The 17860-nt window shown below is 40.8% G+C and overlaps 1 protein-coding gene across 6 annotated transcripts in view; it reads left to right on the top strand.

Annotated features, from left to right (window-relative positions):
- TENM2 (teneurin transmembrane protein 2) overlaps positions 1 to 17860 on the top strand; it is a gene marked incomplete at its 5' end in the record, with an annotated part of 486538 nt that overhangs the window by 422719 nt on the left and 45959 nt on the right. For all 6 annotated transcript variants that reach the window (XM_083871601.1, XM_083871600.1, XM_083871599.1 and 3 more), the window contains one exon: positions 9496 to 9642. In XM_083871601.1, the coding sequence (XP_083727727.1) occupies positions 9496 to 9642 (147 nt within the window). The remainder of the gene's footprint in view (positions 1 to 9495; positions 9643 to 17860) is intronic.

The raw sequence follows: 17860 nt of genomic DNA, 5'->3' as shown, positions 1-17860 counted from the left end.
TTAATATGCTTCTAATATGCTCCTTGAAAGCTGGTGGCAGTTGAGCTATAAGTAATGGACAATGATACCATACCCCCTGAAATTATGGGAAACAGGCAGAGTGGGGTAACCTAAATTATGATTTTATTTGAATGCTGAGGATCAATAATGCTGGTCTCATATTCTGATATCATTCCCCTGGAACATTTCTACGAAAAGTAATAACCTGGATAGAAAAGAAAAATTTGTTTGTTTATGTTTAGAGATACTATGAGATACTCACATTGTATCTTCAGCATTGCAAAGAAAGAGTTAATTATGCAAAGCTCTAGCAAGTTGTCTTTTAGATGTCCCTTGCATAGACCATAGATTTTCTTCATCATCATTATTACTATTAATATTCTTCCTGGAAGTTCCTTTTAACCAATCTTTGTTTCTGCTTTTCCTTGTTCTGTTGCTTTTTTCTTTTTTTTTTTTTAACTAAAGCAAATATCCTGACAATACATAGCTCTGTACTTTTTTGCTTGACATGAATCAGTGAATGAAGTTTATTAATTCAATATACTGATTGTCCTGGTCACACAATCTAGAGTGGTCTCTAGATTTCTTGGCTGCATCTCCCATTCCCTTACCTTGTGCTTCTGGAAAAGACTCTGGAAAACTGTAAGAAGTGACAACTTGCCTGCCCTGGGATGGCTTGAAATCTGTCAAATAGAGATGCAAGGCAATCAAGTTAAAAGTCTCATTGGTGCTTCTGATGGCTTCTACAGAGAAATGGAAAATAAATGCTCTGCCCAGCAGCAGAAAGACTTAAGTATTCGTTCCAGAGAATTAAGGACACTTCTAGTGAGACGAGGGGAGGAGCAGAGCCGTCAGTTGCCGGGTAGTAAATATGTTTAATGTAAAGCAAGCAGAGCTTAAAGAGCTCGTTTCTCTTCCAAATTTCTTCCAAGTGCAGATTAAATACTCTTGGCTTTCTTAGGGGTGAGATGGAGAAGATGATCTCTCTTGTAGATCAAAATCACTTTCACAGATTTATTTAGTGTATAAATATCAAAGCAACTGGCTCTATCTGAAGGATTATGAGGTTTCTTCCTTCACCACATAGACAGATAAAAAAAGGAACAAAAAGAGAACTGTTTTATGCATGCAGGATTTAAACCAGTTCATTTGTGAACACTACATTTTTATCTCTGTAGCTTTTATTAGTTATTTGTGCAGTTGGTAGATAAAAAAATTGGAAAATTGTATGATATTCATGAGGCTTATGGATATTGACAAGGGATGCAGAACAGAGCCTTGCACTTTAGAATTAAAGGGATGTTTATAAAGTATATTTTACTTACTGAAATATTCATCCTTTATCCTATATCTGCCAAACAACTCAGCATACACAAATATTCACATAACTCAGAATACATTGCTTATCTATTTTAATTTCTTTTGCATACACTGCCCATGTGGTAGAATACTGCTCCTAGGTCATGAGCATTATTTAATACTTTATATTTGTGTATATTCAAGCTCCATAAATTCTAGCCTTAACAAACATGTGAGATATATTTATTTCAATATTCGAATACCCATTATTTTTGGTCACTTGCAATCATATTTTAATGTCATGAAGATTTAGGATTGCTGCAAGCCAGAAGGCATATGAGAAGCATTCAGTGCATTGCTACTATTTTTCATTCCAAACTATTCAACAATACTTCATAAAACTTCTGGTCTTTTCTCTGGCACTTTCTTTGGGTTTTTCTTTTGGACAACTGGATGTCTGAAGTCCAAACCCATGCAGTGTGCAGCTATTTAATGGAATTGATGTGATTAATACTTTAAGAAGATCAGCTGCAAAATATAATGCTCATCTAAATAGTGCTTTTCATCCTGAAGGGATTCCAAATTTGAGGGACAGAAGGTACTAATCTGCCACACAGTAATAGAGGACACTGCCTACTTCTGTTAAGGCTCATATTTATTCTTCTGTTAGAGATAACCTGCACACTTACACAGGATCAGCATTTGCATACCTGAAAGTTAATTGCTAAATTATAAATTCTATGCAGGCATTAATATCTAATGAATAGCAAGCAATTCTGTTTTAATAATGCCTGGGAAAACTGGGATTCCCTGCCCTAAAATTATGAAATATAAAGCTCTAAAACCGAAGGTTCCATAGATAATTCAGTTTAGAAGGGATGTCAGCAGGTCAACTGGTCCAACCTCTCTCCTTTGAAGCAGGGTGGTTTTGAGGTCAGACACCAGACTCGGGCCCACAGATTTTAGGGCAGACTCCCTACAACCCCCCTACAGGCTGTTACCTCTCAGTGCCCTTGCTGTGCATCCTCTGCAGTGTATTGAGCTGCTTAAGCAGTTTATAACATCTGCTTGTTCTCACTGCAGCTCCCTACTTGTGTATTCCTCTGTGTGTGCTCAAATCCCATTCCCTCACATTACTGAATTCAAACTGAATTTGAAATACTGATGAAAACTACTATTAAGTAGCACTGGCAGAAGGGGAGCAGTTCTGTTTGGTCATTCTAAATGCTAACTTGGCTTACTGGGCATTTTGATTGACTTAAACTCTTCAATTTTTTGTATGTTAAAGGAGTTATGGTCAAAGAAATGCAATTAGCATTTGGAGAAAAAGCGTGTAACGTGATTTTTATTTTTTATCTTATGTGAAGGTTCTCATCTAAGGAGGAAAGGAATTCATTCCTCCTCTATGCAATATGGGGAGGATTTGTGAAGTGGAAAAGGTATTTGAAGCTAATTATTGAACTGAGAATGTCTTCCTACAAAATTCCTAAATTGCATTAAGTCTAGATTACATTGTAATTAGGTTAGATATTCTTTCAAACATGAATTCAGTGTTTTGCTTGTTGCCCTTCAATTGACTGAATTTACACATCCTGTCTTAACGGTCACTTTATCATTACATTGCCACAAAACTATTTAAATAGATGTTATTTTAGAGATAAATTCAGCTTGAGAAAGCTTCTTTCTCAGAAAGGATATTACATATTACAAAGGATGATGCCAGTGCTTGTATGTGATATCAGAAACATTAATACAATAAAAGATTATGGTTGTGGTAGTAGTTTTATGAATGCAATTTCACCTGGAATTATATTCTAAATGGATTTTGTTACAGTAAGATTAATTTGAAAGACCCAGCTATCTTAAATACAAATTTTACTGGATCTTTTATGTATCTTTTTATTGGGTATATGAATAGGAGTTGGATGTGAGTCTTGTTTGAAAAGAATACACTGTGTAACTCAAATGTGCTAGTAGGGTCAAATTTTAGCTCCTGCTCAGAATTTCAGCAAATAACCTGCTTGGCCTCTGGAAGGAACCGTGTGGCTCTGCTGCAGTTTTGGGGCTGCAGCAGTTTCTTAACTAATAGTTCACATAACTTCTTTGCTCATGCTGCTGCTCAACTGGAACATCACCTGATCATGAGCACAGAATTGGGTTCTGTGCAGGAGGAGAGGTGTCTTTGTGTTCACATTAACAATTTGGGGGTACAGGGAGAACCCTGCCTGGCTGTCACACAGCACCTGACGTTCAGCATTGCAGAGGCCTCTCAGTCCAATGACTGACCTTCCCATAGGGCAGCCTCCCTTCCTTCTGGAAACTGTCTATAACAAGCCCAAATTCTGTCTATAAGGAGCCCAATCCCTTGTTAACAAGGCATGAAGCTCTTGCACCCTGGGGTTCTCTTCAATCTCAAATTTTTGTGACATATATTGCAACATGAGTTTCTCTCTCTTTATGTTAGTGTCTGTGCATCTCTGTATCTCCTTTTTTTATTCTTTTCTTCAAAAAGATGCAAGTTATTTTACTTGAGATTCTATTTTTTATAGCAGCATTTCCTTTTTGTGTGATTTTACTTCTCTTCTAAACAGCACACATTTTTTTCTTCTATTTCTCTGCTTTGTTTGGAGAATTGGATGTTCCCTGAGTTCCTGCCCTTATGTGCAAAAGATTGGAATTGCAGAGCTAGATAGTAGACAGAACTTAGGAGGAAATTCTGTTATCACAGAATCACTAGGTTGGAAGAGACCTTCAAGATCATCAAGTCTAGCCTACACCCTTACATCTCAACTAAATCATGACATGTGTTTCTACATACATATCCCAAGCAATTTAAGAAATCTTACTTAAAATTCCTATTTGTTTGTTGTTGCAGTACCCCTCTTATTAGAGAATAAAAATGAGCCGAGGCACAGACTTATTAAACACAGCATAAAAAGGGTCCTGGTTTATTCCTCTTCACAGCTTAATCACCTTAACCCCAACTATCCCCTGACTCTGGCTGCAGCAAGCTCCTACTTTGGGTTTCTCTTGAAGCCTCTGACTGCTGGCTTTACCCAGCTAGACTATGACTGCAGCCCCAGACTCATCTCACAGCAGTGATTTTCTCTCCCCAGGATCCTTCTTCTTCATGGTTCTCTCCTTCATGCTCCTTAAGGCTCCTCTTCCATGATAATTCTCCCCTTACCAGCTCACCTCTCTTTTATCTCACTCATCCTTATTGGACACAGCTGTGACTCATTGGGGTGAGGCTGGATTGGGTAATTAACACAGCTGTCACTTATCAGTGGTGAGGTCACCAGTATTCCCTTCTCCTACTGTTTGTCTGCCCAGGAACTATTGGAGTGGAAGATTTCAGTGCTCTAAACATACCTTATGGTCCTTATTTTTTTCAGCCTGTTCAATAAATACAATTGTAGATGGGCCAGTCTGTAGTTCTAACTCAGGCACATATTCATCTGCACAGCACATTTGCAAGTAGATATTTATTCTTCTTTGTTTGATGTGTAGCTTAAAGAAATGTTTAGGGTGTTGAGTAGTTTTTAACAAAATGTTTTCTCTAAAAAAAAAAAAAAATAATAAAGGATAAAAAGAAGCAGCAGGGCAGCCAGTCAGAGCATGCTGATGACAAACACTTGAGTGCCACAGAGAAGCTCCTGCTCTCCCTGAGCCCTCTGTGGAAAGCAGCAGCTCTGCTGTGCTACGTGAGCAGTGACACTGGGCTTTGTGCTGCACTGAGAGCCTGTGTTCATTCCCAGCAATTTGTCAATCAGTGTCACTGCCCTGCTTCAGAGCCCTGGGCTGGAGCCTCTGCATGGCTCCAGCCTGTTCTGGAACTGTCGAAACTCACTCGCAGGGGCCTCACCTCTCACTCAACCAACACTCTATTTCATTGACATGTGTTTTGTTCCTTGTTTGGGGTTTATTTCAGTTGAAGTATTACTCTGTAGAAAATGACTTGTGCATGTGCCTACCATAACACTGTGTCATTTTTATTTGTATGCCCTTTCTTTGGCTTTAACTAAGCCCTGCAGGCTTTGGAATTGAAGGATTAAAAAATAACAATAGCAAATAAAAAGCATAATTTTATTTTCAGTGTTGCTAGGTACCTCATTCTATGTACCTCATTTATTATTTGCTAGATAGCTGTAGGCATACCAAGCAGCTCACCAAAGGAATGAATAGAAGATATGAAAACAGTGATTATCCTCTAAAATCCAAATTAAACAGGCTATTGTCATTACCGCTTTTATGTCATTTCTCTAAATTCTTTAGGTGCCATCATATCCCAGACTACTTTTATTTGCTGCAGTTCTGTAATTAACAGCTGTAATGAGAAGAGGAGGATTGAAATGTAATTTAAATATTCCCCTTGAAACTCGTGTGCATCCTGTGAGTGAGGAAACACTGTGCTGTAGAACATACTCTTTACTGCAGGGCTTCTTCACCCACAGGACCACCTGGTCCAGCCTCAGCTGAAGTCACTGGAAAGGCTCCAGTGACTGCCAGCAGGCTTTGGATCAGGATGTGTGAAATGAGGTCATGTGGAAAGATAAACACGAGATATCATATTCCAGACTGTAGCTGTGCCCATGTGCACTAAATGGGGAGAGCTGCTGGGAACCCACTCTGCTGGAAGATGCTGTTTGGAGAATAAATGGCTGATGGCATAGCATCAGAAGGACTCAAAAGACAGAACTCTTGATTTACTTCTATTTTTCCATGTACAAACTGAGCAGAGGCTAAAAGCATAATGCTTTTTTCTAAGTGGTTCTGAGATACCACTTAGATTTTTTCCCCCCCCCCTTCATTTCTCTTATTCTCTTTTTTCTTTTAAGTATACTAAGAGACTGCCTCTTCCATCAGAGATGGGAAACTTAAAAGAGCAAAGTTTCTCTAACTTCTCTTTCCTTGGCTGCCTTTTCTCTTCCCTTTATTGCAGAAAGATTTGCCCCACCATAAATGGGAATTCTGATGATTCTGACTGAAATCACAAATTCTTTGGGCAGACTTTATGTTTTAATTTACTTAAAATGTTTGTTTTGGAGTTTAAAGTAGTTTCTGCAATGGAAAATCTATATATGTGTGGGAAGGTGGACACGTGTACTTGTATACCTAAAGTTTGGGAATGACAGAGTAAAAAGGAACTCTGTGCAGAATTTATCCAAAATTGGATTAGAATTCTCGATGTACTGCCTCGATACTGGAAATTAATTTGCAAGTTCAAAAATGAACTAATGCCCTTAATCTCAGAATAATTTCACTGTAGATGAAACCTGGGAGTATTCTCTTGTAAATATATCCAGCACCCTCCATTTTTGGACCAAGCACAGTCCATATTACGGTTTTTGCTTTCATAGTGATTCTGACTCTGATATCTCTCATATGCTCATTACAGATTCCTGATGCAACACTGGAAAATGCTCTGATATCTTTCTTGCTGTTTTAATTGTGAATTCATATGTACCTGTAAAGCTCCCAACTTCCAGTTCCACAGGCAAGCTGGAGATAGAGGAGAGACGCTGCATTAGTGTTTCACCTTTAGCAGCAGCTAGAAAAGTGTGAGACACTCAAACTGCTGTTGCCTGTACTCTGCCTGTTCTGTGAATAAATAGGTTGTCAATCTAGCACTTTAAGCAAGCACTTTCTTCTTTTTTAACCTTGCTTCTTGACATTTTCCATTAAGCATACTGTAATGGAAAAGATGAGGAGAATTTCTCTACACACCAGGAATAGCAACCTGTCTGCTTAGCACGAAGGGCCCTTTTCTGTGTGGTGACTGAGAGCTCCATCCCACGCTGGATTGCTTCTTGAGATGAGATGCTGATAGCCCTTCCCTCTGTGCCTGTGGCTGCCTGGCTCTGGGAGAATTCCCCAGCTAGCCAGGAGGCAGCACACTGCTGAGTGTGGCTGCAGAATGAGGGCAGGCTCTGCCAAAGCACTGAGCCCTGGGTGTGCTTCCTGCAGTGAGTCTGGCCAGCAAAGGCCATCTGTCCAGATGTGCCACTGAGCCTTGGCTGAGGCTCTGAGGGCTCCTCCAGCAGGCACTTTGTCACCTTGTCCACTCTCCTTGATGGCCACCAAGCCCATGAGAGATGTGGAAATCCTGTGTGGGCAGATGATGCTCATCAGTAATAATAGCTGCTCACATGCACTGGTAGGAAGATTTAAATTGAGATATTCAGTGCAATTCCTAAATATAAGCCTTTTTTAGAAGAAAACTGCTATTACTACATCATAATGGAGCTCTGTTTTCTGGTTGGTCTAAGAGACTGGAATGCTGTATAGATACTTGCTTGAAGAAAGGCAAAACCAGAAATCCATATATGCACATAGACATATACAGAGATATAACCATGCAAAATACCTAATTAATTGTTCATTACTTAAGGCTGTTTCAAAGCTAATTCATCATTAACTTAATAGATCTTTTAAGGAAGACGTTACTGTCCAAGCTCTTGGATCCTATTGTAGTGTACTGCTGTTCATTCCCTTCCTTCTGATATTTATGCTATTCAAACACCAGGTCTGTCTTTGGAAGGCTGCAGTTAAATGAGCTCTGTGGAGGTAGCATCGTGTTTCCTAGCAACACCATGTCTGTGGCAGTGATGCTGCCTTTCCTCTCTTCTCTAAACGCAAAGTCATGTCCATTAATCCCCAGCTGCACTTAAAACTTTTCAGGGATTTTGCTAGCTCCCTACTGTTCATGTTTTCATCTTGCTTATACGCTGCAAGGCAAACTGCTTCAGTGATTTAATTCTCATCGGTGCCTCGGTATCAAACCAACCGCGTGGGTATAGTCACAATTACTATTTGTTTTTCATTTAAAACAAATAATTCGTCCTACAGCATGGTGCCTCCCCTCAGACATTATCATTTTGGTCATTCAAACAACCTGACAAATGAAAGAGATAAACTACATGTCTCATAAATCTATTACCTGTGCTACAAAAGTAACAGATTTTTTTAAGCTAAGATATGTAGTGAAAAATAACCCTAAATTTAAGTGAAAGGGGCTTTTTTAGTACATAACAATACTGAAATAAAACTTATAGGACTTGTTTCTATCTGCTGACAGCTTTCTGTGTAACATGAACTGAATAGTCTTTGACCTGTTGTGACACCAGCTGTGTGAGTTCCAGGGATATCACTTTGTTGTATGGCAAACTCCTGCAGCATTGTGATAATGAGTCTGGGGTCAGAAAAACTGCTCTCTGACTTCACCTGGCTACAGCCAAGGCAGCTGGGAGGAGCAGGAAGAGGCAAACTCAGAGCTGTGGCTTTCTGAACAGGTTTATAAAAGCAGAAAACTATTGTCAGGCAACACAACCTTCTCCTCCTGCTCAGACTCATGAAGAGGTGCTGTGAGCTTGGCTGCAGGTCTCAAATGTTCTGTCACCTCACAGACAAATACTCATTCTTGTGTGGATTGGGAGTTGATGGATTTGGTTGTATGTACCAAGGCTGCAGTTTGGTTTTCTTACCTTTTTTCATAATGAATATTCAGTAAGATACAATGGTGTCTCCTGAGACTCATTTAATTCCAGGAAAAAGGAGTTGAGGTATTCTATCACCTATGGACATTTGTTAGAACATGTAAGCAGCTTAGCTAATTAATATTTTTGTTCCTAATTTGGCTCTTGCTATACAAGAAGTCATGTCATATTCATAGTCAATTCAAAACATACATCTTTGGGGGGATCTTTTGGCCTCTTCTAATATGTTTTTCAGAGAGTGTAGGATGTGACACCAAAATATATGTAAACATAATGTTAAATAGGTAGGTATTCTGAAATTGCCATCAATGAAGGAAAATATTGTCAAAAGTATTTATTTAAACTTTGTGTTTAGACACGTTCTGGAGAACGATGCAACACTCAGTAAAAAAGTCCTCTGAGCATTGACGAGGTCGTTGAAGATGTTCTCCCTCATTTGTACATACCTATAGTGGGAAAAATAAGAGACAGATCTTCTGTCAGCAGAATGTCATTTCTATCAGCTCAGGGTCTGGACTTTTAGAGGGTTCTTAAAACGTGTTACAGCAGGTAGGGCTCCTCCTCCCTTCGGTGTGAGCTGGATCCCCATTTCTCCAGCGTGTCCCCTTCCCTACCGAGCCTTTTTGTCTGCACAGTAAGGCGGGCTGAGCGCCGCGGGGTGGGGGTGCCCGGGGCTCACCTTGTCCCTTTGTCCCCCCAGATGGCTGCCCGGACCTGTGCAACGGCAACGGGAGGTGCACGCTGGGCCAGAACAGCTGGCAGTGCGTCTGCCAGAGCGGCTGGAGGGGCCCGGGCTGCAGCGTGGCCATGGAAACCGCCTGCGCCGACAGCAAGGACAACGAGGGAGGTGAGCCGGGCCCGGGGGCCCTGCCCCGCACAGCGGCTGTGCTGGCGGTTCTCTCCAGCACAGGACAGGGAGCTGTGCCGTGCGGGACACGCAGGGAGCCCGGCGGGAGGCTGTGCCGGCCCCAGAGCGGAGCGGAGCAGAGCAGAGCTGCCTCCTGCGGGCACCGCGGTGCCGGGGGAGCTCCCCGTGTGCCCTCGGAGCGGCCAGAGAGCCACAGTGCGGGCCTCGTCCTGTCCCTGCCCTGTGCTCTGCTCTGCACAGCCCGTCCGGCTGTCCTTTGGTGTCCCACAGCCCCTGTCGGGATGTCTATTGCTGTCCCACCGCCCCTGTCGGGATGTCCCTTGGGGCCGTGCTCTCCTGTGCGCACCCTGTCAGACGGTCCCCTGCTTTCCTACAGCCCCTGCCGGCCTGTCCCTTGCTGCCTTACAGCCCCTCTCAGGGTGTCCCTTGCTCTCCCACAGCCCCTGCCCGCCTGTCCCTTGCCGTCCCACAGCCCCTGTCCTCTGCTGTCGCAGTGCCCAGTTCCCGTGGCGGGCTCTGCAGGGCTGGCTGGGCTGTGCTCAATGGGTGTAGGCTCAGGGGCTGACATCCCTGCTCTGTTTTCCCTGCCCTTCATCAGCCACGTCTCTATTAAATACAGGGTGTCAGTTGTGTTTCCCTTCAGAGATGTTTTTCTGGTTTTGTAGAGCCCTGCGTGGTGGCCTGAAAGCAGTTCTGAGATGTTTGTTTTCTAAATAAGATTGGTTGATTTGCTCCTTCAATTAAGGAACTTTCTTATTCCTTTCAGTATAGTGTCTTTAGTAAGTCACATAGATTATTTTTCATGTGCTTCTGCTATAAACCAAGCATCAGACACAGCTTTTTTCCTTGAGACTCCTTCCCTTTTCTTTAATCTAAATCAGTAATTAATCTAGAGAAAACATCCGCTGTTTGCTGATTAATAAATATTTTATAAATGTATTTCCTAAAACTACAAAGCAACATTGGGCTTTATCAAGGGTAAAATTATCATTAGGCTGAGTGCTTTAATTTTATGTAAGATTTCAAGGTTTAGAAACTCTAAGTCCCAAACTGAGAAACAGGTGTATTTGGGTTTGATTACATGACATTAACTACACCTGAATATCATCAACTAGTTTTAATTTGTCTGTTAGTTTTTGGCTTCACAAACTCAGTGTTTACAAATGTGTTTTAGAAGTTCTAAAGCTGATTCAGTTTCAGAGATCTAAAACTTGCTTTATAGCTGTTACTGAATTGTAAAGAGCAGAATCTAACTGCCAGAGATTTAATTGGCATTTAAGTATACAACAAAACCCACTAAACTTGTGTTAATATTCAGTGTAAGAAACAAAAAAGTAAAATGCTTAGGTTTGCAGGTTTTACGTGCTTTGAAGATTATAAAGGGAAATTTGAAAACGGATGTATTATTAGAATTTCCTCAAAGAAAGAAAAAAACATTGGAAATGTTATTAGAAAAAGTAGAATAAGAAGTTTATTTATCTATCCAGGACATTATTTTGCACTTGTAAAACAGACACACAAGCAGGGGAAAAATGGCCACTGACACTATTCAGCTGCTCATCCTAATGAAAAATAGTAGAAATATAAAACTTATTCAAGGAAGGCAAACAGGAGCTCCTCAGAGGCAAAGAATACAGAGAGAATTGCCATACAACAGATACATAATATTGTCTATTAATAATTAATGCAGAATTGTATATTTCATTATCATGCAAGTTGCACGGATTTTGGTTTACCACAGTAAACCTGAAAGAAAATTACTTGGACTAGCTGAAGGCTGGAAAGGTTTAGGGAAGAACTCTTCAGATCTTCTCAGTGTTTGCATTTTAAGTAATTTTTTTCCAGAGACTAGAGAGGTTACTGGTCATGGTTTCCTGTGAGTGTAAACAGTTTGAAAATCCAAGCTTGATCCAAGATCCAAACAACCTGAGAAGTCCCTTTGACCCTCATGTTTTCACATGGGGTGTTTTTGACAAAGGCAGAAATTAATCTCTTGTCTTCTGACCCTTTGCTCAGCACTTAATTCAATGATCATTCCTGCCCTTAATAGCCTCATCCTTATTAATTCCCACAGAATGTTTGTATAAGAGAGCTCAGGTGCTGTTCAACACCTGTTCAGCTGCTGTTTCTGCACAAGCTTTCCAGGCATTCCTAAAAACCAGAGGCACTTTGAGCTTTTGTGTTTCCTACACACAGCCCCCCACAGGCTGTGCCACTGCAGCACTCCCAGTCTCTCTCCTGCCTTGGTGGTTTGTGCTGCTGCAGTTTGCTCAGTTATATTTTGGGGTTCAGATTTCTCTGAGATGTCCTGGGGTCCTGTCCCATGTGCACTGCGAGGACAGGGGCATTGTCCTGACCACCAGTTCACAGGAACTACAACAAAGCTCTAAAATTAATATGTTAATTGGTTAATGATAAATATGTCAGAATACAGTCCTGCCTTTGCCTAAGATGTGCTGCTCTGCATATGTCTGCTTCACTACACACCTGGCCAGGACTCTGTGCTCTGAGCTCTGTGTTTATAGAGGAGTTTGCAGGACTGGAGAGGCTGGAAGGGATGTGTGTTCTGCGCTTCAAGCTGCACCTCTATGTAATTGTGACTCTGTGTATAAAGGAACAGATAAAATTAAGTTTTCTCATTAGACAAAGCTGAGAATTGTACTATGGGAATCAGTATTAAGATCCAGCTAGTTACCAGAACCCCAAGTTTCACATAAAATGCAACTTTATTGGAAGTTAAAGAAATTGCCTCTCCTCCCAGTCACTCGTTTCATTTGAAACTCAGCTGAGTTTATTTGCAGCAAAGTGTTGAACTCATTTGCTGCTCCATTACCAACATTGCTCTGTTAACATAAGCAAGTAGTTCTGGGGTAGTACAGAACACACAAGCTGTTCTTCTGGAAGGCAGTAAGGTAGCTAAAAATACTTCTTTTTTTGCCTAAATGAAGTCTTCTCTGGACAGTTGAGCCTCCTTCCTTTGTGTCCATCTCTGCATGTTGTTAAAATACAATTCCTTCATCATGTCACTGAAAGGGAGCTATCATTTCCTGTCTTCTGTGGCAGCAGATTTAACATCTTTTGGAGCTTTTTCCCTGTTCAGCCATTCTTATTGCAATTGTATCTCACAATCAGATTCAAAGGCCTTGGGCCAAGTCTTCATTTTATGGATGTCAAGGAGAGCATTGCCACTGACTCCAGAGGGTTTCCCATTTGTCCTGCTTTGTCTTATTATCTGCCACAATGCAAACTCCATACCATAGTTCAAAAAGAGAAAAATGAAACATTATACTTAATATTTTCTTTCCATTTTAGATTAATGTCCTTTAGTTGGCTTATTCCTACAAGAGGCAGATGAGTCCCCCTCTCTTTTCGACTTACAAATCTTCATTTTAAATGAGATGTCAGTGTGGATTACTGGCGCAAATAAAATGTGATTCCAGAGCAGCGAGAGGAGAGAGTCTCCAAAGCTGCTTTCTCCTCTTAGGGCTGTTCAGGGTGAGTGATCTGAGGTAACACTGGGAAATTCACCTGCTTTTGTCCTTACCATCACATTTCAAATCAAGATACGGGCTTAACTAGATATTTATCCTGGAAGTGCCTAAGGCCAGGCTGGAAGGGCTTGGAGCAACCTGGGCTGGTGGAAGGTGTCCCTGCCTGTGACAGGGGGCTGGGACTGGATGAGCTTTATGGTCCCTTCCAACCCAAACCAGCCTGTGGTTCTATGACTCATTTTGAACTTGTTTAGGGTTACTATGGTGCATAGGCTACTTTACTAAAAAAAAACTCTTATTTATCTTTTGGGGGGTTCTTTGTTGGGGAGGGGTTTTTGGGGTATTTGTTGTTTTTTTTGGTTTGGTTTTTTTGGGTTTTTTTTCTTTCTTATTGTTGTTTTGTTTTGTTTTGTTTTTCATTTCTTAGTGATGACAAAGCCTAACTGAAAAGTAAGGGGATTCTGTCATTGACTCGCTTTTAGGATCTCTCTAAATTGGAAAGTGCTTCTGTTTTCCAGACCATGTTTGGATTACATAATTTGCACACTGTGGCTTCTTCTAAAGCTAATATCTTCCCTTAATCAGTCCCTCAGTAATCTAATCATTATTAAGCATCTTTTGGAGGGATTAGAAATAGCTTTATTTTAAGACCTGTAATTGTGATTACAATATAAAATCCCCCTAATAGACACGTATAGCCCATTTAATTCACCATGGCTTTATTTTAGGAAATGAAGGCATTACTGATGATATTTTGAGGAATGGGAGAGGATATGCTACTTTTTACTTTCCTATTTCTTTTGGTGTATTGCATAAGGAAATCATTACCGTGGCTGTTAATACCCATCGTTTTGAAATAACTACTTTATAATAATTTGCTTGTTCCTAAATAGAAAAATGTTTTTAGTATCTCAAAGCAGTCTCCTTAAATTACGTATGTTTAACTAAATTTCACCTTAGACTTTGCAGTGACTCCAGCTGTGTGATACAGTGGGATACACAGCAAAATTCTTTCCTAAAGTATAGTTTCATTAAATGTTGGATGCAGTTAATATCCATCACATTTGAGGAATCTTTCTCCTGAGTGTCTTGGGATAATTTGGGAGAGAGATTTAAGAATCCTGTCCTCTGCAGAGGCAGCCTTGGCACAAGCCCATATTGCCCACTGGGGTTGCTCTTTCTTGGCTTTTCCTTCTTTCTCTCCTCTCCCACCTTTTGCATCTGTTCAAATTTACTCGTTTTTAGAGTTTTTATTGGCAAGATAGTTAAATTATGTCATCTCAGAGAAAGAAAAAGAGGAAATAAGCAAAATTCTGCTAAATTTTGATCAGGATGGAGAGGACAGGTGCAGGCAGGTTTAAAAATATTTTTAAAAAGCTTAAATGCAATCACTGCTTCTGTCACATCCCAGATCACATTTCTCCTCACAATGTAATTATCTGGACTAAAATTGGTAGGAGAAGGAAAGGAAGCAACCCATAGCAGTATAGAATACTAAGCCAAATAGAAATGAGAATTTTCTTATTTGTTATGCAAAGTAGCACATTCTTTTTAAAATACATTTTAATTTCTTTTCCACTTGGCTTTCCAAAGAGAGGTGTGCATCTCTCAGAAGGCAAATTTTGCCCTTCAGTTTGTTACTCTGTATCTTTAACCCCACCAGGAAGTAAAGTTGGTGGTAATTCTGTTTGGCACAATAGATTAAAGATAATGAATTAGAGAAAGCTAACTATCTGCTCCAGTAGGAAATCTCTTCAATTCACAAGAAAACTGCATTTCTAGTGAAGTTCACTGTCAGGACAGTACACTTGACTGATTGAAAGGCTGTTTATTTGAGTTGTCTTAGAAAACTCATCTCTGAAATTAGACAGAAGGAAAATAGAAAGAAAAAAGAAGTGTCTTCCTGCAATAAACATTTAGAAAAAATTGCTTTTAGAAAATTACAAATCCTGTGACTTGATACAGCATCAGGCTCGTGACATTTAAGATAATACAAGTATTTCACAGCACAAAAGCAAATCATGTAATTTAGCTTGCCTCAACAAGCATTGCCTCAGCAGGGGTCTCTAATTCAGCACAGACAAAAGATTTTATGAAGTTCTCAATATAAATACCCAGAACACTCTTGGCACAGAAAATACCTTCCCGGAGCCTGTACAATAGTCAGTTGTGGAACATTAAGTGCAATCAGGAGTTGAAATCTCTAATGGATGGGGGCCAGAGAAAGCCACGTGGGCTCGGGTATAAAATCTGTGTCAAAAGTAGGCACTCAGAGTTTGACAGGAGCTAATGAGTGGGCTTGGATGTGATTGTGTTACAGCTTCATGTCAGCCTCTAATCGCCTTTACACACATTAGCCAGCTTATCCTTCCCCGTCCCTCGTGGGATGTGGTGCTGCAGTAACTCACTCTCACAACTGGGGAGAAGAGAAAGCAAGAAGCTCAGAGCCTGCAGATTCCATGGTTTGAAAAGGCACCAGCATCCCTGTAGGTGTCCATGTACACTGGAGCTGGGCAAACATTTTTGTTTCAGGGTTGTTCTCACTTTGCAGCCCTTTGGGTCAGCCTGTCTCTGAGCAAGGAGTGGTTTGGAGTTAGACCATCAGTTGTCTGTAGGTTCTGAGGCACCCCCAAGCTGGAGCTGCACCTGCAGTAGGTTCCTGCAGCTGGGGCTCTCAGGAATGAGGCTTTTCCTGCCTGCCAGAGCTCCGGGCAGCACAGGGATCCTGAGTGGGCCAGGGAAGTGGGGCTGGTGCTTCAGCATTCTCCTCCTCCAGGTTACTGTAAAACCCTTGAGGAGGGTTTTGGGTATTTGAAGGCACAACTCATCTCCAGGTTCTTTCTACTTTACCACAATTTGGGATTTACAATCCAGCTTGTCCTGAAGGGCAGTTTGGGTTACAAAAATACTCTATTGTGCTCACAGTTATATACAAAAGGCAGTGTTATAATGAATGTCCAGATAGTTTACAGGGTGTCTTCAAAGGGCTGGAGCAGGAATAGAACCATTTTCTTTCTTGTTAGCACCAGGAACTTCTGAGGAATTATTTTGAATGATACATGCCAATATAGATAACAGTAATTAGCTCAAGCTACAAAAGTGTGAAAATTTGGGTTAAATATTAGATAAACTTCCTGGTAATAAGATATACTGTGCTGTGGCATAGCCTGCCTGTGGAAGCAGTTTTGCATGCAATTTTAGAGCTCAATTAATATATTTCTGTGTTGGCAGAGAAGGCCTACTCTTTTGATAATCTGATAGAGCATCTCTAATTCTTTCACCTTGGGTATATTAATACTGCACATAATTAAAATCGGTTCATGATAAATTAACTAATTTGCCCTTAGAGTGATCAAAGACCCTTTTGCCCTCAGGGTTCTTAGTAGCTGCTGTTCCCCCCCCTTCCCCACCTCCATTTTAATCATCAGTGTGAAATGTTTATTGGAAAAAGAAAAATTTCCAGGAATTAGGCTCTGAAAGTCCCCAGCTCCTGCAGCTAGTGAAGTGTAAGGATGCCCTCTGCTGAGCGTGGGCTCAGGAGTTTTGGGTTGGAAACTGAATTGTCCCTTGCTGGGTATGGAAAGCATTGGCTCAGCAAGATGGGTGTCAGGTCAAAGTTGACTCATTCTGATGTGCATCATGAATTGAACCTGCAGGTACTTGAAGAAGTGTGGAAACTGTAGATAGTTTACTCATTGAGATTTTAAACCCAAGCATCAACTTTCTGCAGAAAGGTGAAGCACCTTTCTCATTCTGCAATCCAGTAACCTGGACATGGTGAGAAACACATTCAGTGGCACTGGAACACTGATGCTGAGAGATTCTAAATACATTAGAACCATAATGTGGTAAAATAGATCACTCTTCCTCCTGAGAGCTTTTTTAGTCCTTCTAATGATGGTCAAGAGGAACACAATCATAAGGCAGTCATAAATAGGGCAGGCATGGGTAGGTTAATCTACTTTCAAGTATTTCTTTGAAGCTTTCTCTATGCTGTATACTGAAGTCTGCCAAAAAGCTTGTGGAACAGTTCACAGAAGGTTGAGAAATGTGTGGATCCATTAGCCAAGTGAACTCTTCAAGAGGGATACCATGTCATTTGCTTCATTTCTGCAAAGATTAAGGAATTCAGAAAAACCATGAACAGCAATGGAGAGCTAATCCTGTGCTGCCAGTTTAAATCAGATCAAAATTTCCTATTTCACTCATGTCAGTTAAGGCCAAGTCAGGACTTGTGTTGGTCTCAAATTGTTGGAGGAAGTTCAGCCCCATCTTAGCTCCCCCTCCAGTCTCTTCCCTTTAGCATACAAAGAGGTCATCAGAGAGGTCACTGCCCACTTGAAACTCAGCCGTATGTGCAGTGAAAAGCAGCAATGTTTTGGTGAGGCGAATGGTGACGGTTTGTCATTGAATTAACCACATAAATAATTCAGAATACCTGAGGAAATTTGGAGGATGATAAGCTCTGAAATATATATTAAAACCCAAAGAACTGAATTCTTAATTAAAATTCATGCTAATAGCAGAATTTTCTTTTACAGAAGGTACTTTTTTCCTAGCTCTGGTTTTAATCAGCTGAGTCTAATGCAAATAAATGATTCTGTAACAATTTACTTCATATATAACAGTACAATATGGCTGTGGGTGGAAATGGGCTGAGAGAAACCTCATGAAGTGCAAGGTCCTGCAGCTGAGGAGGCACAACC

This window comes from Zosterops lateralis (assembly GCF_965231275.1).
Source record: "Zosterops lateralis genome assembly, chromosome: 14".
Classification (NCBI taxonomy): Eukaryota; Metazoa; Chordata; class Aves; order Passeriformes; family Zosteropidae; genus Zosterops; species Zosterops lateralis.
Note: the sequence above shows the minus strand (reverse complement) of the source record. Positions and strands in the feature narration are given on the sequence as shown.